We start from the raw sequence: 21,627 nt of genomic DNA on the forward strand, positions 1-21,627 counted from the left end.
AGGCAGCTGCCCGGGAGAACCCCAACTGGTCTCCCGCTCACATACCGATCCACCATGGTGGGCAGAGGCACTTTGGTATAATGAAGAAAGCATGAATTTTAAAGTCAGATCTGAGCTCCAATACTGGCTCTGACAACTTACTAGCCAGTCATCCAACCTCACTGACACTCAACTTTCTTGTAATATATTATCAAAACATATTATCAAAAATCGTGGCCGGGCGCGGTGGCTCAAGCCTGTAATCCCAGCACTTTGGGAGGCCAAGGCGGGTGGATCACGAGGTCAAGAGATCAAGACCATCCTGGTGAACATGGTGAAACCCCGTCTCTACTAAAACTACAAAAAATTAGCTGGGCATGGTGGCGCGTGCCTGTAGTCCCAGCTACTCAGGAGGCTGAGGCAGGAGAATTGCCTGAACCCAGGAGGCAGAGGTTGCGGTGAGCCGAGATCGCACCATTGCACTCCAGCCTGGGTAACAAGAGCGAAACTCCGTCTCAAAAAAAAAAAAAAAAAAAATCGTAACATATTATATTATCATATTATCAAAAATTCCCCAAACAATAATTCACTATGTGCATAAGACAGATGGCGCTGGGCTTAGGGATTCACTGTATACACAGGGGAATGGCTGAGTTAAAAATAGGGAGATTCTAAGTGTTCTCAGATTAAGTTCTCATTTTAAGTGCTTAGTTCTTAGACTTTGAGCTAAGCACTTAAAATGTTGTAAATATTGGTGGAAGATGGGCTAAGACCTTCAAGGAGGGCTGGTCATAAAGAAAGGCAGAGGAAGATAGAAAACATCTGTTGTATTGATTGCTCAACACCCCTTGCTCCCTTCTTCAGGGAAAGATTTTTCTCAATGACAAAAGGAAGAAACCAGATGAGAAAGCCTCAGCTCCTTTTTCACTTCCTGAATTTGAAGGAGTTGTGTGAAGGTAAGATGCAGCTGTTGCCACTGTCTTGCCACCATGAGGTTATGAAAAATGAAAGCCAATATGCTGAAAATTATGGAGTTAAAATAGAAGTTTGATGAGGTGCTGAGTTACCAAGCCAAACATGGCACTGCTTACCTCTAGATTTCCCCTTAAGCAATCAATCAATATTCTTAAGGTCTAGGCTGCTAGCACTTCATATTCTGTTCATTACATCTGAAAATATCCTAAGTACTACCTTACACAAAAACTCTCTTTAATCACTCTCCCTAAAGTGGATAGAAATGCTGCTTCAATGTCCTATACTTAAGATTTTATCATTGACCATGTATCTGGCTTATCATATATTACATGCATTACTCATTTAATCCTCACAACAATCCTGTAAGGTAGGTAACTATTCCTTTTTTACACACAGGTCTAAGACTCAGAGCAGTTAAGTGATTTGTCCAAAACTGACAAGATAGTACATGACAGAGCTGGGGTTAGAACATGGATCTCTCCAACCCAAAAGTTTGTACTTTTAGCCATTAAGCTCTATCTACCATGTGAAGACAGAGTCTCCCACTAGTTTTATATTAATTGGTGACTGTATCTAAAGTTTTTGAGTCTACAATTGTTTCTGTTTCATTTTTTTTCTGGTTGTCTAGACATATATTGAAAAGATGAAGCCTAGGTAGTTCTCCATCATCTTCAGATCCTTCCATAACTGTAGGAAAGGAGGGTTCAGTGAATTTTTGCTGTGTTCTTTTAACCTAACAGTGTTACTACATATTTTGTTGACAACTCTAAAGTCAGCTTGCCTTAAAATTAAAAAAGACAAAGAATTGGTGTTTATGATTTTACTAAACAGGAAACATGCTCTAAAAGGAAGTGACTTGCTCATGGTTCCACTGCTGCTAAATGCCAGTGTCAGAGTGCAATCCCAAGACTTCAGGCTCTATACACTATCCGCCTTTCATAACACTGCTGAGTGAAAATGGGCATATCTTCATTGCATTTAAAAAATACTGTAGTTTTTTTCTTGAATATAAAATTAGTATATTCTCATGTAGAAAATCTAGAAAGCACAGAAAAGTATGCAGCAGAAAATAGAAATCACCTAAAATCCTATCACCCAGAGATGATCACTGTTAACATTTTGGTTTACTTCCTTCCCATTTTTTCCTATGCATAAATATTTTCTAAAATTTTGGATTGTATTTTGTTGTTTTCTTTTATCTTCCATCTTATCCAAATCATTTCCCCATGGCATTAAATCATCTTTAAAAATGTTTACAAAGGCTGCAGAACCATCATATGGATATCCCATCATTCAGTTCAACCCTGTAATGTTGAAAATCTAGTTTTCTTCTTTCAGTCATATATGATGCTGGCATGAACATCCCTTTCCTTAATCTTTGTCTACTTCTAATTATTTTCCCTGTATGATTCTTAGAAGTAGAGTTAAGGTTGATAATTTTTAGAAAAGCAGCAGTCAGCCCTACTACACACAGTATTTGTTATTTGTGAGGTTTCTTTCTCCTCATTATGTTTTCTCTGGTGCTGAATAAGCTGTGAGCTATACCGATACGCTTTCCCACACTCACTACATTTATAGGGTTTCTCCTTAGTGTGAGTTCTCAAATGTAGAATAACTTGAGAAGTCTGCCTGAAGGTTTTCCCACATTCATTACATTTATAGGGTTTCTCTCCAGTGTGAACTCTCTGATGATCAACAAGGTTTCGATTAGAAGTAAAAGCCTTCCCACACTCATTACATTTGTAAGGTTTCTCTCTACGATGAAGTCTCTGGTGTTCATTAAGGGTCTTCCTTAAGATGAAAGCTTTTCCACACTCATCACATTCATAAGCCTTCTCCCCAGTGTGAATTCTCTGATGGTCCATAATCTTTGTATTTGAACCACATGTTTTCCCACATTCCTTACACTTGTAAACCTTCTTTCCTCTGTGCATTCGCTGATGTTGAGTAAGGTTTGAACTACGGCTAAAGGCTTTCCCACACTCAGTACAAGTGTAGGGCTTCTCTCCAGTGTGAACTCTGTGATGTGATATAAGGCCTGAACTCCGACTAAAGGCTTTCCCACACTCTTTACATTTGTAAGTTTTCTCCCCACTGTGGATTCCCTGGTGCCGAATCAGATGTGACTTTCCACTGAAAGATTTCCCACATTCACTGCACGTATAGGGCTTCAGTCCAGTGTGGATTCTCCGATGAACAACAAGGTTAGAGCTATGGCTGAAGGCTTTTCCACACTCCTTACACTTATAGGGTTTCTCTCCTGTGTGGATTCGCTCATGTACTGTGAGGTTTGCACTCTGACTAAAGGCTTTCCCACACTCAGTACATACATACTGTCTCTTTTCAGCCTGAACTCTCTCGTTCGTTGCAGGGTCACAGCATTGACTACTGTCTTTTTCAGATTCTTGGTCACTCCCTTCTGTGAGTACTTTATCGTCTTTAACTGTCTTATGTTTGAAATTTCTTGTCTTTCCCTTCATTTTCTCCTGCTTAGAACATACCAGTGTCCTCTCTAGTCTTCTTTTTCCCTTCAGAAGAGCCTTCTAAATTTTGACTTCCTGGGCAACGTCTCTGTGGAATTCTCTTGAAAGTACATATGATTCTGATTTTTCAGGAATGATGCTTTGGAATTAACACCTCCTCAGTCCCAGTTTCACCATCTGACAGGAGAAATAGAAATTGCACATGTCACCTATTCTCTGTACTAGAGGAAGGAGAACTATCCAAGGACAAGATGTGGAGACATATGGAAGGGTTAAATGTTCAAAGGCAGGGGAACTGATCAAAAAGATGAAAAAAAAAATGAAGTTAAACTTAGAGGCCAATGTAAAGGCTTTGGAAAGCCAGGGGCTGAGGGGAGCCCAACAGGTCCAGCATCAGAATAAGCAATGAATTGTATAAAATCCAGGTACTGGATCCCAGTCTATATCCTTGCATGTAAGCCCTATCTTGTTAAGTGGTAACACAATTCTTCCAATATCACATCATAGCCTAGTCAGTCACATCATAGCCTACTTTACAGGGGCCAGCCTATAGCTGGATCCAGTTTTATATGCAAGTTTACTCTGTCTGCTTTTCACCATGCTGTCATTCTGACAGACTGAGACTACTTACTGGGTGAATCTGAGAGGCCAAATGGGGAAAGAAGGTTAGTTAAAGCATGGCAGATTAAACTCTGACAGGATCTTGCATGGTATAAAGTATTTAAGGATGGCAAAAGCATCAGAGTAGGGACAGCATAACCAAGAGGTGCCAATACATGAAGCCAAACATCAGCATAAGCAGGAATTTCCCAACTGGTTTGACATGAAACTCTGGACACACAGGTAACCAGAGCAGACCTTAGAAGGAGTTGGGCTGTAAAAGGAAACAAAAAGATAACTACATGATACTGACACATGACTAATTTTCCTTTTACTATGCTCCTTTATGGACTTATCCATATGTATATTGTCAGACAATTAAATATATGGTAGATATTATTTTGTATCCTATTTCTTGGAGTTCATTTCATTTATTTATTTTTTAGTTGATAAAAATGTAAATATATTTATGGCATACATATTTTGATAAATGTTTACACATGGAACAGGTAAATCAAGCTAATTAAAATATCTATTATCTCACATACTTATTATTTTTTCATAGTAAGAATATTTAATAATTCTATTGGCCATTTTCAAGTCAAATATGTTGATATTAACTATAATTACCATGTTATGCAAAAGATTTCCTCAACTTATTCCTCCTATCTAACAGAAATTTTGTGTCCTTTGACCAACAAACATCTCCCTAATGCCTGCCTCACTTATTTATTTACTTTTTTGAGACAAAGTCTTGCTCTGTCACCCAAGCTAGAGTGCAATGGTGCAATCTCAGCTCACTACAACCTCTGCCTCCCTGACTCAACCTCCTGAGTAACCTGGTGGCATCTGCCACCATGCCTGGCTAATTTTTGTATTTTTTAAGTAGAGATGGGTTTTGCCATGTTGGCCAGGCTCGTCTTGAACTTCTGACCTCAGGTGATGTGCCTGCCTTGGCCTCCCAAAGTTCTGGGATTACAGGTGTGAGCCACTGTGCCTGGCCTCCTCTTAATTTTTTATGCATGCTTTTCCACATTGCTATTTAATCTTCATATAATTACTGAAGTTTTATAATTTACCTACCATTTTGCTAGTGTTAGATACTTCTGTTGTTCCTTGAGGTTAACTACTATCAATAATGCTATCATAATCTCTTTATATACACGAAATTTTCTTCCTATTAAAATATAATCTTAGGATCAAAGTTCCACAAATGAGTTAATTGGGTCAGAAGGAGTAAAACTATTGTGCAGTGTTTCTTGTTGCTATTCAAAAAATTTTGATGGGCTGAGCACAGTGGCACATGTTTGTAATCCCAGCACTTTGGAAGGCTGAGGTGGGAGAATCGCTTGAGCCCAAAAGTTTGAGACCAGCCAGGGTAAGACAGGGAGACTATATCTCTACAAAAATTTTAAAATTAGCTAGGCATGGTGGTGTGCACCTGTAGTCCCAGCTACTCAGGAGGCTGAAGTGGGAGGACTGCTTGAGCCCAGGAGGTCCAGGCTGCAGTAAGCCCTGATTATGCCGCTGCACTCCAGCCTGGGTGATAGAGCAAGACTTTGTCTTAAAAAAAAATTTTAAAAGTTTGACCAATTTTTGTCCCATAGCCTTCTGATAAATGGAACCACTTTCTGGAGAAGGGAGATAGCAAATCATGGTACTTGAGACTAGGAAAAAGATAACTGCACATATTCAAGTTCACATCTCAGAAGTGTGGGTGGACACTGATTCCATACACAGGCACATGCACACAAACTCATGCCCAAGATATGAAGGGTAGGAAGAGACAATGGTGAGGGAGGGTGAATTCTTGGCAGGATCCTGGGCTCACTCATATCCAGCTGCTGCTACCTCTCCTAATCATATAGGATGAAGCAGGTGGAAAAAACAGTGCAAAGCCAGGCAACTGCAGTGCAGAGCAGGAGTGCAAGTGAACTCACCTCCAGAGTTCTGTGAGAAAGTGATAGTTTTTTTCTGAATTTCTTTTCAGTTTCTAATCTTCTCTGAAACTTCTCTTTTATTCATATATTTCTTAAACTCATAACTAATGAGCACTTTATTCTGTATATATCCCTGTTATGGGTCTAATACAGGGAAAATTTAAAGAAGCATTGTTATGGACTGAATGTTTGTGTCCCCCTAACATTTGTATGTTAAAGCTCTAACCCCCAATGTGACTGTATTTGGAGATGGGGCCTCTAAGGAGATAATTAAGGTTAAATAGGTCATGATGATGGGCCCTGATCCAAAAGAATTAGTGTCCTTATAAAAAGAGACACAAGAAAGCTCTCTCAAATGTTTTCCCTCTCTCCACACACATACACACAAAGGCCATGAGAATACGTAGCAAAAAGATGGCTAGCTCCAAGCCAGGATGAGAGCCCCCTACCAGAAACTGAAATGGCCAGGCACATGGATCTCAGACTTCTAGGCTCCAGAACCGTGAGAAAATAAGTTTCTGATGTTTGAGCCACTCAGTTTATGGCATTTTGTTATGGTAACCCAAGCAGACTAATAAAGCATGAAATATTATACTTCCCTATAAAGAGCTTACAATAGAGTAGTATGACAAAAAAGGAAGAGAGCAAATTCAAATTTACGGTTTACCCAAGCAGGAGATGAAGGGGACTAGGGGACGGAGGGAGCAATTACCAGGGTATGGAATGATGGAGAAAAGCATTTTTTTTTTTTCAGTATCTCCAGTAATGGCTATAAGCAAGAGAAAAGCATTTTAAAAAGGCAGAATTTTGGCTGAGCCCTGGATAACAAACAGTGTTTTCTAAAAAAGAGGAAAAAAAGGCACAGGGTTGGTATACTGTACATGAAAATAAATAGGAGATCATAATATTATATAAGCGTCAAGTAGGCAGGGATTTTCGTCCATCCTGCTTACCCTATATTCCTAATACTACAACAGTCCCAGGCACATGGTAAACACTCAATGTTTTTTGTTGTTGAATGAACAAATGAAGAAAGAATCAAGCTGCCTCAAGTGATTCCAACCAGAATACTGAAATCACAAGATGAAAAATATGAATACAAACTGATGGTCAAAGGGAAAACATTTCTAAAGAGAAGGGTGAAATCTATCCTTAATTTTCTTTCTCCATTCTATATTCTTTTTTCTACCTTGCTATTCTCCAATCTTGTTATTTTCCCTCTTTTTCTCACTTAACAATATAGTTTTTCAAGCATTGTCATGCACTTCCCCTAGGTCCTCCCCCACCACTTCCCAGAACATGCACGTTTCTCTCAGCTTAATGAAATGGAAAACAGAGGAGAGAGGCAGCTGGGATAACCCATGGGGAGTAAATTGAGGGAAACAGAAAGTAAAGAATCCAAGAGATGTCAAGTGGGGCAATCATATATCCTGGTTTTCCCAGCATAGTGCTAGTTTAAGCCTACTATCTCAGCATCACATTTAATAGTGGCCCCCTTAACTCACAAAAGTATCCCAGTTTAGACAATAAATTTTGCTTTACCATACCCAAAAGTGAAATGAGGAAAAGAACTCTTTAGGAATATTAGCCAGATAGATTAGAGGACGTTAAAAAGAAAAGAGGAACGGAAATGAATTAGGATACAACACTAGGAATGCAGTACGGATGAACACTGGAGGGCCTGGCATGTTGTAGGTACCCAGTAAATGTTTGTTGAATGAATAAACAAATAAATAAGATAGCAAGACCCTAATCCAAGATGAGAGAACAGAGAACGATGAAGTCTTGCTATTTTCAGGAATGCATCCACATGTATAATGCACACATCCATATATCCTTTGAAAACAGAGGATGGACTGAAGGAAACAATTCAAGGTCATCAGATCCAAGTATGAATACCAAGTGTGGTAGTGACACTAAGCAAGAGGGAGACAGGCAAAAACATTTTAGACAAGGGGAAGAAGAATATATCACAAAGGCAAATTTAAGAATGATAAAACAGAAAGGATAGAGGGAGTCATGAAAATAAGCTTACTGAGGGCCGGGCACAGTGGCTCACTTCTTTAATCACAGCACTTTGGTAGGCCGAGGTGGGAGGACTGCCTGAGCCCACATGTTTGATCAGCCTGGGCAACAAATGTTTAAAAAGTGAGCCAGGTGTGGTGGCACATGCCTGTGGCCCCAGCTGCTTGGGAGGGTGAGGGAGGTTGAGGCTGCAGAGAGCCATGATCATGCTACCACACTGCAGCCTGAGAGACAGAACTTGTCTCAAAATAAAGAAATAAATTTTAAAAATAAAAAACACATAAGCTTATTGAGAAAGGGATTTGGGTTAGAGGAGTGATATCATTTAGATGTTCCCTCCAAATCTCAAGATGAAATGTAATCTTCAATGTTGGAGGTGGGCCTGTTGGGAGGTGACTGGATCATGGGGGTGGATTTCTCATGAATGGCTTATTGTAACACCACCCTCTTGGTTCTGTCCTTGTGACAGTGAATGAGTTCTCAGGAGATCATGTTGTTTAAAAGTGTGTGATATCTCCTCTCTTGCTCTCGTTCCTGCTCTCACCATGTTCTGCCTCCTCCCACTTCATCTTCTACCATAAATACAAGCTTCCTGAGGCCTCCCCAGAAACTGAACAGATGCTGGCACCATGCTTCCAGTACAACCTACAGAACCATGAGCCAATTTAAACTCTCTACAATTTACCCAGTTGCAGGCATTTCTGTATAGCAACACAAGAATGGCCTAACACAAAAGGGCAGGTAGGGAGAAAGGGAAATGCACAGCGATGCACTGTGAAAAAGCCCAGGGTGGTGACAGAGGAGCTGAGGAGGAAGCAGGACCAGAAAGGAGATCAAAGAGGGCCAAATGAGGAGAATTTGATCAAAAAGAAACCTATTTGCTGCCCTCTACCTGATTGGATGGCAAATTCCCTCAGAAATCCTGTTAGAATTCCCAGGTTCTAAGGAAGTAGGGTCTTGGCTGGAGAAGTTTGGTGAGAAACATGAGGCCATGGGCCAGCAAGACACTAAGGGAATCTAGGAAACTGTACACAAAAGCAAAATCTCAGACAGCCAGTGAATGCATGAGGACCAATAAGGCCTTGCAGATCTCTAAGTCACAAATCTCTGAGACTGGAAGGTATGTGTTCTATTTCTAGGACCACCATCCATTTCAGGCTGTGAAAAATCCACGAAGTGTAGAGTCTTATTCCGAGAGAGAGGGAGGAGGAGGGAGAGAGAAGGAGAGGAGAAGGGGTGGGGAGGGGGGGAGGAAAGGCAGGCTTTACTCGGAGGTTGTCTTCCTTTAATTCACTAGCATCACCTGCCTGTGCCTCTGAGCAATGGTTACATGGTCCTTGGTTATTGATTAGGTGCAGTGGAGTAAGGAATAAGAGGAAATACCTGAAAATAAATTCAAGGGATGGATAAGTGAAATGTAAACATTGAAAGAAAACAAAGAATTAGAAGAAAATATCAAGGGACTACTTGATCTCAGGGAAAGGTCTAAGCCTCAAGTATAAAACAAAGGCTAACACCATATGAAAAAGCTCATATATCTGACAAAAATTTCTTTATTTCCAAAAACACCACAACGAATCTATAATATAAAGTTTACCTTATACTAGAATTGCTTGAGTGTATGTCTGTGTCCCTCTTCACATGTATGCATTAAGCTCTACGCCCTCGGAGAGCGGAGCCCATGAGATTTGCCTGTGGATACCACACAGTGTCTGATGCAAAGAGGGCTCAGTCGGTGTTGTTTGATTTGAAATGTTAAATTTAATAAGTTTAAGATTCTATCTAATACCTGGTGTGCACATACGGATGCTGAGAGCCAAATCCTCACATCATTACCACCATCCCTTCTCTACATGTTTCTCCTTTTTGTGCTTCATATTGTCTGGGAAACACCATAATGGTGAATTTGCATTGTTAGCAATTCTATCTCAACAGAGCCACCCCAGGGACTAAATTCCCTAAGAGACTGACCTGATCCCACTATTCAGAGACTCTCAGTATGTTAGAGTTGGAAAAAACCTCCCAGTCTTCCCAGTCTTATATCCAAATGTACAGATGGAAAATTTGGAACTTAGAGGAGAGCTGGAACTCAAATCCAAGTCCCATGACACCCAATTTTGAGTTCTATTACGTCACTCTTATTCCCATCTCAAACAAAGCTCTACTCCTCAAGGTCCAGAGGCCCCCTGCCCACTTCAGTGCTTTTCTCCTATTTGATAAATAACCACTGAGAAAAGCGCCCTTTAAACCCTGGTGCTCACAAGCAGGATTCCTGTGCCCAGATTAACTTCACAATCTAGGCCTCACCAGTCCAGGAGAGAACGGAGTGACTCACCCATATTCCTGTGCACAGCAGCCACAATCCAAAGGATCTGCCCAGCACAGCTCTTGCCTGATCTCCTCCTTGGGTTCAGTGAAGAAGTTCCTAAGAGGGTCTGGAGTCACTGTAAACAGATATAAATGACTGAGTTCTCTGAGACCTGAATTCCAAGTGGACACTCAGGGCAGTGTTCCATCTTTGGGTAGCTTCCTTTCCTATAGAACTGTGGGCAATAAGAAGGATCATTTCCAGTGTAAAGATGAGGGAATGAAGCTCCCAGGGACTGAACGACTTGCCTAAGCTCCTATAGCTAGTGAGTGATGAAGAGCCTTCTGTGTCTACAGGGAATCCTAATTCCATCACACCACAGCCTCCCCTTTTCATCCACTCCATTGATATCTAAAAGCTTCCATATTCTCCTCTAACCGCAAAATGCAATGCAGTGAGAACTTCTTTGCAATCCAGCATTCCACAGAAAGTCTGCACAAGGGGGATGAGAGGGAAAACTTTGCTGAGTCAAGTGTCTTCAGGGAGACAGAAAGAAAACTTTAAAGGACCACTAGAAAATGAATGTTTCTTTTTCTGTTTACCCATTTCTTAGGATTAATAAGCCTCAAATATGTTTTGTGTTTCCCACTCCAGGTCCCCAGGCTCTGCTTCTAACCCTTCAAGCTTGTTCCATTTCTCCTCCACCAGAATTTAGTTCTGCCCTGTACACAACCGTAACCCCAGGACCTAGCACACTACTGGGTTGGTGTTCAATAAATATTTGTTGAACGAATGAATCAGTAACCTTGGGCGAGACTCCGCCCTCCTCTCTGGGCCCCAGGTTCCTCACTGGTAGGGGGAGGGATACTGGAGTGGTGATCTGAGTCACACACCCAGGGGCTGTGGAGTCCGCTGAGAGCCTGGGCGGGACCCGACCGCTGTTACCCCACGGCCCGCTGCCTAGGAGTGGGGACGACCCAGTGCTGTCACTACGACCCGCCTGGTCCGAGCGAGCAGCTACGAGGAGTCAGAGACCAGATCCAAGACAAAGGGGCAGTAATAAGGAGAGAAGGGGGAGGCCCGCAACGACCCCTTGGCTGCCGCGCCATCTCAGCAGCGGGCAGCCGCAGAGGAGCCCTGGCCTCCTGGCCTGCGTCTCCCACACGCTCCCAGAACCCCGCCCAACCCCTCACGCCAGGCTGTGGAGCACCCCTCACCGAAAGCGCCAGACCCACATCCTGAACAAAGCGCAGAAGGAACTGCGTTAGCGACTCCCAGCTAACTCCCACCTGCCCCTCCGGCCCTTCTAGGCTGCGTGAGGTTTTCACATCTCTGTGCCCGCGGGCTGGAGTCCCCTCGCCCCTCGGAAGCCCCGCGCGGTCCGCCAGCGCTCTGGCCCCGCCTCCCTCCCGGGCTTTGCCCTATCATTGGATGGGAGGGCTTGGCGAGTTCAGCCAATGTGAGGAGGGCGCTGGAAGGGGTGGAAGGTGGGCGGGGGGGCTTGGTTAGGGCGGGAAGAGACCTAGCCTCTGGATGGCCAGGCTGCGAGCCTCGGGCTGAGACTCCCTGACGTTACACCCCCAGCTCCGGTTGCTGAGCAGAGAGATCATCTTTCCTTCCACAGATCTGCGTCATTCAGCCTCAAAGCCAGGATCAGCTATGGTTTATTAGCAGCATATGAAGAGACGTTTTGGGTGCCTACTATGTCACTCACTGTTCCAGGCCCTGCCAATACGGTAGTGAAGAAAATGAACTGTCTGCCCCATTGGGTTTACATTCAAGTCAAGGGAGACAATGATAAATAAATATGCAGAACGTAGTAGTAAAGGGAGAGAGGGAGATGGTGGTGGGATTATTTTCTAGATGACAGGGAGGGCAGAGACAGGAAGTGGGCAATGGAACTATGTGGCTATCTAGGGGATGAGTATTCCCATAGGTAGCAAAGGAGCAAAATTCTTTAATCAGGAGTGGGGTGGAGAGGGTGCACATTTAGGACCTTGTAGACTATGGTAAGGGCTTTGGATTTGCTCTAACAGTTGGAGGGCTTGGGGACAGAGGAATGACATGATCTAACTTTTTTTTCCCTTGCAACATATTCAAAGACTTGTTAGCTATGAGACATGAAAGAAGCCAAGAAACCTGTTCCTATAAATTCTGTGAATTCTTTGCTGTCTGTCCTTAGCCATTCTAATACAAATCTTGCATGAGTTTTGCTCTGTGACTTACATTTTTAGTTTGCATTGGCTGTCTTTTTGAGAACGGTCTGAAGGTGGGTAAGAGGAGAAGCAGAGAGATTAAGAGGCCATTACAATATTCCAGATGAGGAATGATAGTGGCTTGGACAGGATTAGAAGTGATGGAGGTAGTGAGAAATGGTTCTGCATATATTTTGAAGGTATGGCCTGCATGATTTACTGAATGGAATGTTGGTTACTGGTGACTCCATGGTTATTGATCTGAGCAACTAGCATAGGATGGTCTTTTAGAAATGGAGTGGCTTGAAAGGAACAGGTTTAGGGAGAGGGATTAATAGTTTTGTTTTGGATCTGTTAAGTTAAAGATGTCAATTAGACATCAAAGAGGAAATGCCAAACAGGCAGTTGGAATAGGAGTCTAGAGTTCTGGAATTCAGCTAAAGATGTAAATTTGAAAGTTTTCAGAACAGGATGAGACAATCTAGGGAATAATCTATCTAAGAAGGAGTCTGAGAATCAAGCTTTTGAAGTACTTCATCAATTGACAAATACTCAATATTTAATATTGTAGAATACTTAAATTATACCAGGAGCTTTCCTCTCCATTGGCTCATGTAGGTGGCACAACTCTGCTACATTTTATAGAGATTGAAAAAGAGATTTCGACGTAAGTCCTCCGCAAGTTGACACCCTCAGTTGATGTAGGACGTAGAACTCAGGACACTCTGTTGAAGAGCACAAGACTATTGCCACTACATCAGGAAACACTTAAGAAGAATATTCATGTACATTAGTGCAGCTGTGATCTTCAACTTACTTAGTCTAAGCCTTTCACCTACACTTTCATTTGGGTGGGTGGGGTCATTCATTTTGACCCACATCTGGTCCCAGGCAGAAATGATTGCTCCTTAATATTCTAGTCCAGTCATTCTCAAATTTTAGAGAACATAAGAATCATTTGAATGCATGTTAAAAGTAGATTCTATCCTGCCTTTATCCAGCTTCTGTTGCCCTTATCCACAAGCATACTTTTTCCTACAAAAATCTATTCATTCAGTCAAGTATGATGTCACTGCTCAGAAATCAGGGTGTTTTTTTGTGTCACAATTGCCTAAATACTCAGCAATTTCAATCTTTATTATGACATCTATCTGCCAAAGAAATTCTAACTCATTTGGGTAAATGAAATCAACATCTAGTTGGTCAGGTCATTTTAAGTTTGTGGACTGGGCCATCTGACAGGGAAAAAACATTGTAATTTTAGTCAGTTGACAATTCTTAATCAGGTATCATTTCATGAATATCCATAGGCCAGAAAGGTGGGGCATCATACATTGCTCTCCTATAGTGTTTTCACGTAAAGCACTCATGCCTTAAAAGGGAGTCCGCATCTCACCGTACTTGGCATTAACCTGGGTAAAGAGACCCTGTGCATATATTAGTGGAGGACTGTTGTGGTTTGGTGAAAAATAAATCTAAAATGTTCTACCCTGTATCAAGTACTTCTGCCACTAGGTACTTCTGGAGCCAGTTGTAATCATAGCACCTTCCCTGTACCCAGCTGTGGCAAGTTCTACTGGTCCCCATCAGGGCAGAACATGACCTGATGTTAGGGATAGGGGATTTACTTTCAATTTTTTTTTAATAGTGCCATGTGGGTATTCACAATTGACAAATTCATACTCTGTCCCTAACCCCTAGAGGTTTTCAGGAATGCATGTCAACACCTTGACAGAAACTGTCTCCCAATGTGGGACAATACTCAATAACTTGTTAACATCCACCATCTCTTGATCTTTCCTACTGGATTTAGCAGCTGAATGACCAGGCTGGAGTTTATGAAGAGAGTGTGGCTGTGGAATATTTTCTTTGAATGTTTAAGAGATAAGTGAATAAGTATGCCACTCCTAGCACCTTTACCATGTTTGACCACCTAAACTGTCTCCTGGGTTTGAATTGTTTGACTAAAAAAATATTAAATTGGAAGTTCTATAACGCTGTTTACTGCTACCTTTTTTTGTGGATTCCCTCATGTACCAGAAACTATGTGTTGTATAACAGAAAATTTTTCTACTTCAGGAATATTTTTCAGAAATATGTGTAAAATATAGAAGCTCATGACTCCTTGACCTCCAAAAACCAAAAAGCTCTCTAACCCATGTGATTTATCTGACATCAAACAAAGTCTCTGGTGTATGATGTTTGCTACAACTGAATGGTTTTTCACGTATCTTAAGAATAAGTTGCTAGGGCGGGGCATGGTGGCTCACACCTGTAATCCCAGCACTTTGGGAGGCCAAAGGAGGATTGCTTGAGGCCAGGGGTTCAAGTCTATTCTAGGCAACATAGTAAGACCCCTGTCTCTATAAAAAAAATTTAAAGTTAGCCAGGTGTGGTGACATGTGCCTGTAGTCCTAACTACTCAGGAGGCTGGGGTGCAAAGAGCCTTTGAACCTAGGAAGTTGAGGTTGCAGTAAGCCATGATCACACCACGGCACTCCAGTCTAAGTGACAGAGTGAGACCTGTCACTTAAAAAAAAAGATTTTGTTTCCAATGTGGAGTAATGACTTGTTACTGAAGGGTTTTCCACATTCATTTCTTTCACAACCAAGCTATTTCCAATGAGGCAGAGAACTTGGAAGGAGGCTCTGCTGGATAACTAGCCTGGAGGCTGAGCCAAAAAGAAAGCTAGATTTAAAAGCTGGCCCTGAGTGAAGAATTTTCAACCAGCTCAGAAAAATGTGAAGCTGCTTCTCTACTGCTGAAGTACATAGTTATATAAATTTACAACTAACCTTCTAGCTTCAGATCTAAAGGGACAGTTTTAACAGCACCTACTTGGAATATAAAGGGATACAAGGAAAATCCATTTTCCCTATTTATGGACAAATTAAGGACTGGAAAGCCCTCATCATTCACTAATGAGGAAAATAACAAATGTATTTGAAGGCAATGCAAAGCCTCAGCAACTTGAGGCAGTAAAAGAACATATGAAAAAAAATTCAAGAAAAATGAAATTTAAAAAAGGGAAACAAAATAAACTACCTTTGGTAATCCTGAAACAAAAAAAAAAAATGGAAAGGAAAACAAAATGTAAAACATTATACAGTTGGCCCTCTGTATTCATGGGTTCTGCATCCACATATTCCGAGGATATGGAGGGCTGAGTGTAAGGGAGCATCTGAGGGCTTTGGTATCTGAGGGGGGGCATCCTGGAACCAATTCCCTGTGGATACAGAGAAATGGCTATATATGGAAAAGGAGGTCTAACTACATATACAAAACAGAGGAAAATAATCATACAGGATACTAAGAATAACTTTATGCCAATGTTTGACAGAATAGTAAATATGACTTCCAGATACATATTAGAAAAATTTACACAGAAGTAGAAACCCTTCAGAACATAACCATTGAAAAAAACTGAAAGGATGCTAAAATAAGTACCTAAACCCTGCCACATCCAAAGACCAGGAAAAAATCTATCTATCTATCTATCTAAATGTGTCATTTCCAGCTAGCCTTCAAGGAATAACAGCTATATTATACACTCTTCCAGAGTAATAAAAGAAAAAAATTCCAAATTCATTTTGCACAGCCAGCAAAACTTGGCAAACTGAATCTACTTCTGAACTTAAAAAAAAAATAGATTTATCCCAGGAATACAAGAAAATTTCAATTTTTTGGGAACTTTTTGATTTTTTATAACTTGATAGAACTTAGCAACCATTCCTAAAAAAACTTTTAATATTTACTATAGTGTATAATATGTGTCAAGCACTGTTTTAAGTAGCGCATATTGACTAATTTAATCCTTGCAACCCTATGAAATAGCTCCACTTTATAGATGGAAGAGCTGAGACACAAGAAAGCTAGGTGATTTTCCCACAGTCATACACCTAACAAAGTCGTGGACATGCAGATTTTTTTAAAAGACATGGTCTCACTCTATTGCCTAGACTGTATTGCAGTGGTGTGATGATAACTCACTGGAGCCACAACCTCCAGGCTTAGGCAATCCTCCTTCCTCAGTCTCCTGAGTAGCTAGGACTAAAGGCATGTACCAATACACCCCACTAATATTTTATTCATTTATTTAGGGACAAGGTCTTGACATGTTGCCTAGGCTGGTCTTAAACTCCTAAACTGAAAAAGTGATCCTCCTCCTTTCACCTCCCAAAGCACTGGGATTATAGGTGTGACCCACCACATCTGACTGGACCCAGAATTTCTGGGAACAAAACATGTGCTTTTTTTTGTTGTTGTTGTTATTTTTTTAGATGAAGTCTCACTCTTTTCCCCCAGGCTGGAGTGCAATGGTGCAATCTTGGCTCACAGCAGTCTCCCCCTCCCAGGTTCAAGCAATTCTCCTGCCTCACCCTCCCAAGTAGCTGGGATTACAGGTGCTCGCCACCGCACCCAGTCAGTTTTTGTATTTTTAGTAGAGATGGGATTCTGCCATGTTGGCCAAGCTGGTCTCGATCTCCTGACCTCAAGTAATTCACCTGCAGCCTCCTTAAGTGCTGGGATTACAGGCATGTGCCACCATGCCCAGCCCAAATCTGTGCTCTTAACCACTATATTACCCTGCTTCTTCTAGAAATAAGATTAGAAGGAAATGGCCTAAATGCAACAGAATATTTATTGGTATCCAACAATGAATGCAAATGAAAATGTGAAATACTAAAAACATCCCTCCTGAGATTTAAGATATAGATGACCCTCTTATCCATACTACTGAACATTTTTGGAAGTTCTTGCTAATGTACAACATAAGTGACGTAAGATTGAAAATAAGGCTGGCTCATGTGTAATCTCAGCACTACTGTAGACCAAGACAGGGGGATCACTTGAGCCCAGGAGTTCAAGACCAGCCTTGGCAACATGGTGAAAACCCATTTCTACAAAAAATACAAAAAATTAGCTGAGCATGGTGGCATGTGCCTATAGTCCTGGCTACTCAGGAGGCTGAAGTGGGAGTATCACCTGAGCCTGGAAAGTTGAGGCTGCAGTGAGCTGTGGTCACATCACTGTACTCCAGCCTGGGCAAGAAATTGAGACCCTGTCTCCCAGAAAAAAAAAAGAAAATTAAAACCTAAAGGAGCCATTAATTTATTATATACCTAGAAAATGAAACTGAAAAACAATTAAGACTAAAAATAATTCAGCAACATAACAATTTGGATTTTAATTTTTTTTTTAAGTTTATACTCGCAATAACCAATAGAATTTGAGGTATGGCTTTCAAATGCAGCCAATTTTCCTCTATCCAAAAGCCTGAGGCTTTCAAGGATGTCAAGGGAGTCATGTTTAATGAAAACTACACCAGACTGGTGTAGTATTCCCCACATTTACTCTTTTTTCCCTACTATTCCCACCTTAGTTATGAAGAGTACAGGTTCCCAACATCTAGAGGGTTAGTGTGGTAGGCGATGAGCAGAGAAGAACCAGAAGGTAAAACTAAGCACCTAACGGGCAGGATCTTTATATTGAAGACTTAACCAGAAACATCCAACTCAGGGTGGAGAGCTGGACCCATGTGCTCATATAGGGTTGGGCTTCTCCATGGGATCTGGGAGTTTCCAAATTAAAACAATGAAAAGTCTCATTGGCATATCTTCCAAAAGGAAAACAGAAACACATACCAAATATTTAGTTGAAAACAAATTTAAAATATATATTCATCAGTGGCAAATTTTCAGTTGTGTCCTGAGTTCAATAATGTTTTCTGGACTCCTATTATTCTTTCTAAACTTGTCTGAGATGTCTCCCTTAGAATCACATCTAATCTTATTTTCTTATGCCTCAATTCCACCCTTTCTTCTATGTCAAGACATACACTACACCTCACAAAATCTCCCCTCCAGATTACATAACTGACATGGCTCCTCTAGCCTCCTCCACTACTCGGTCACACTGCAAATGCTGTCAACCTATTAAGATAAGTTTAGGGGATGGAAAAAGAAGTGGTGAACACCAGAGGCAAAGGTTCCCTAGATCTGGGCCATATTGCAAGGGTGGAAGGGAAAAGTTGTTAAAGCTCATGGACTGACCTGTGATGGCAGAAGGAGAGAAAATCTGCTGAGATTTATTTTCTTATGTCTTTGGGGAATAAAAGATGGTTCAGAAGACAATTATAATAATTAAAAGTACAGCTCTTATCTTTAAATTAAGATGGCAGTTGTAGGTAGATAGGACTAATTAATAAGGAAAACAGATTACTGTGACTCTATTGTCTTGCCACAAGCCTCACCATAGTGAATTCCAAACATCAGGGAAGGCTGCCAGCTGGATTTTCAATCATCTGTACCACTGCTATGAAAGTCAACTCTTCTGTGCAGTAAATTTTGACACAGTTCTTAATCTGTTAATTTAGGAAGCAGAGTACAGTCAGCAAGTTCAGAACTAGAATTAGCATGGGGGGCAAAGTCCATATCAGTGGGATATGACTGCCCAACTAAATACCTAGATACACACACATTCACACAAACACACACACACACGTCTCTTTCACACACATACAAACATACACACACACACACACACACACACACACACAAACACACATGCACAAAACTATTTGCATTTTGAGGCTAAAGTAACAGTAGTAAGACTTCCAGGAGTACATGCAAAAGATATGAATGAGATCTCTGTATATGATATTCTATGATGAGATGGACTTCCATCTTTCAAAGCATTTAGTCCTGGCCGGCGTGGTGGCTCATGCCTGTAATCCCAGCGCTTTGGGAGGCCAAAAAGGCAGGATCATGAGGTCAAGAGATCAAGACCATCCTGGCCAAAATGGTGAAACCCTGTCTTTACTAAAAATACAAAAAATAGCTGGGCGTGGTGGTGCACACCTGTAGTACCAGCTACTTTGGAGGCTGAGGCAAGAGAATCACCTGAACCCGGGAGGTGGAGGTTGCAGTGAGCCGAGATTATACCCCTACACTCCAGCCTGGGCAACAGAGCGAGACTCCATCTCAAAAACAAACAAACAAAAAAAGAGGCATCCAGTCAGCTGGGAAGGGGAGAAAGATTGTGCATACTTTAAGGATAATTCAATATGAGAGTTGAGATTTTAAAAATTATTTATTTAACAACTGAGTGTACAAAATACTATCTATATTGGAAAGAAATACATACCTGACCTCAAAGAGCCTACAACAAGTTATTATAAAAGTATACAGACACACAAAATTTACAAGGCAATTTAACAACAGTTACATATTGTAGCACCAGTAAATTCAAAGCATTGAGGTCAAATCAAGAGAAGTTGAAGAAAAATAAAGAAGCATTTGAAGGAGAAAGTATTTAAGAGATGAGATGGATTTCAAAAATTGTGAGAGACAAAGATTTGCAAACAGAAGAAAACGTTTCCTAGATAAGGAATGAAAGCAATGAAAAGCTATAGATTAAAGTTTATAGAGTAGATGGGGAGGGCCACAGCCAAGAGGCAGGAAAGCATGAATCAGCCTTATTGAATGGCTTTGTATAAATGGTGAAATGGAGGAGGTAGGATAGAATACAGAAGATATTATCTCTGTCTTTGAAAAGCACGGAGTCTGATTTTAAGATGCATAACTAAGAAATGAAATAGATTTTAAAATAGTTAAAATTTAAAAATAAAGAAAAAAAAGGAAACCTACAATTAAATGACATGTGTAGTCCTTATCTTCCTAAGAGTGGGTAAGAACTGGAATAAGTTACTCCTACTCTCCTACCTTAGTGATCCAAGGATAAGCAAGTAGGGAGTCACTGTGACTAGTGGCTCCAGGAAACCAATGTGAGCATGCTTCTTATAAAGAAAGCTTAATTCTAAGGTCCTTGCTCTCTGTCTCAGAGAACCATACCTTAAGAAACTGACCAACCCAGACCTGAGGGCCTCTCTCCAGTATGAGTTCGCTGGTGATGATTAAAAGTGGAACGCTGACTAAAGGCCTTCCCACACTCACTACATTCATAAGGTTTCTCTCCAGTGTGAACTCTCTGGTGCACAATAAGCTGTGAGCTGTCACTAAAAGCTTTCCCACAATCATTGCATTTATAAGGTTTTTCCCCAGTATGGGTTCTCTGATGTACCATAAGGCTGGAGCTATAACTGAATACCTTCCCACACTCATTACATTCATAAGGTTTCTCACCAGTGTGAATTCTCTGGTGTATAATAAGGTGTGAGTTTTGATTGAAGGATTTTCCACACTCATTGCATTTATAGGGCTTTTCACCTGTGTGAAGTCTCTGGTGCCGAATAAGACATTTACTCAGACCGAATGCCTTACCACACTCACTACATTCAAAAGGCTTTTCTCCAGTATGAATTCGCTCATGCTCAACAAGTTGAGAGTTCTGATTGAAGGCTTTCCCACATTCACTACATTTGTATGGCTTTTCCCCAGTGTGGAGGCTCTGATGTCGAATAAGACATTTACTCCGACTGAAGGCTTTGCCACATTCACTACACTCATAAGGCTTCTCTCCAGTGTGGATTCTCTGATGGTCAATGAGATTTCTATTGGAACAGAACACTCTCCCACACTCATTACATTTGTAAGGTTTCTTACCAGTGTGCAGAACCTGATGTCGAACAAGACTTTTACTTCGAATGAATGCCTCTCCACACTCACTGCATTCATAAGGTTTCTCCCCAGTATGGATTCTCTGGTGGTCAATGAGTCGGGAACTCTGAGTAAAGGCTTTTGCACATTCATTACATTTATAGGGTTTCTCCCCATTATGGAGTCTCTGGTGTTGAACAAGATGGGAGCTGTGCCTATAGGCCTTTCCACATTCGCTGCATTCATAGGGTTTTTCCCCCGTGTGGGTTCTGAGATGAACAATGAGCTGAGAGGTTTGCCTGAAGGTCTTCCCACACTCATTACACTCATAGGGTTTCTCTCCAGTGTGGATTCTCTGATGGCCAATAAGGTGAGAGCTCCGATTAAAAGCTTTGCCACATTCATCACATTGATAGGATTTCTGTCCCTTTAAAATTTCTTCATTTTCAGCAGGACTGGAGGACAGACGTGGATGTTCCCCAACTTCCTTATATTTGTTGAATCTGTCCTTTGTGAATTTTTTCTTATCCTCATCTGTTATTTCCAAGAAATCATTTTCTAGT

General features: G+C 41.2%; 3 protein-coding genes across 10 annotated transcripts in view; all 3 read right to left on the reverse strand.

Annotated features, from left to right (window-relative positions):
* The window catches only part of LOC116564763 (zinc finger protein 197), an 80,178-nt gene that overhangs the window by 41,027 nt on the left and 17,524 nt on the right, over positions 1 to 21,627 (reverse strand). For 4 of the 8 annotated variants that reach the window (XM_032298075.1, XM_032298073.1, XM_032298076.1 and 1 more), the window contains exon 1: positions 10,338 to 10,421. The exons of 1 other annotated variant lie outside the window; for it this stretch is intronic. Coding sequence is in view for 2 of the 7 variants with exons in the window: in XM_032298072.1 (XP_032153963.1) it covers positions 10,338 to 10,341 (4 nt within the window). In the remaining 5 variants the exon portion in view is untranslated. Of the gene's footprint in view, positions 1 to 10,337; positions 10,447 to 11,203; positions 11,304 to 21,627 lie in introns of those variants that run through there. 3 more of the 8 variants (XM_032298072.1, XM_032298071.1, XR_004275075.1) reach the window with 2 other exon arrangements.
* Positions 1,575 to 10,446, reverse strand: ZNF660 (zinc finger protein 660). Its single transcript, XM_032298079.1, has 2 exons — positions 10,338 to 10,446; positions 1,575 to 3,614 (listed from the first exon to the last, which is right to left on the reverse strand). The coding sequence occupies exon 2, from the start codon at positions 3,432 to 3,434 to the stop codon at positions 2,379 to 2,381; it is 1,056 nt and encodes a 351-aa protein (XP_032153970.1). The 5' UTR covers positions 3,435 to 3,614; positions 10,338 to 10,446; the 3' UTR covers positions 1,575 to 2,378.
* LOC116565025 (zinc finger protein with KRAB and SCAN domains 7) lies at positions 19,580 to 21,626 on the reverse strand (the record flags this gene model as incomplete). Its single annotated transcript, XM_032298577.1, has 1 exon — positions 19,580 to 21,626. A coding segment is annotated over one exon (1,266 nt), but the record flags the coding sequence as incomplete, so codon positions are not given.

Source organism: Sapajus apella, unplaced genomic scaffold (genome assembly GCF_009761245.1).
Source record: "Sapajus apella isolate SASKATOON/1434 unplaced genomic scaffold, GSC_monkey_1.0 scaffold38, whole genome shotgun sequence".
NCBI lineage: Eukaryota > Metazoa > Chordata > Mammalia > Primates > Cebidae > Sapajus > Sapajus apella.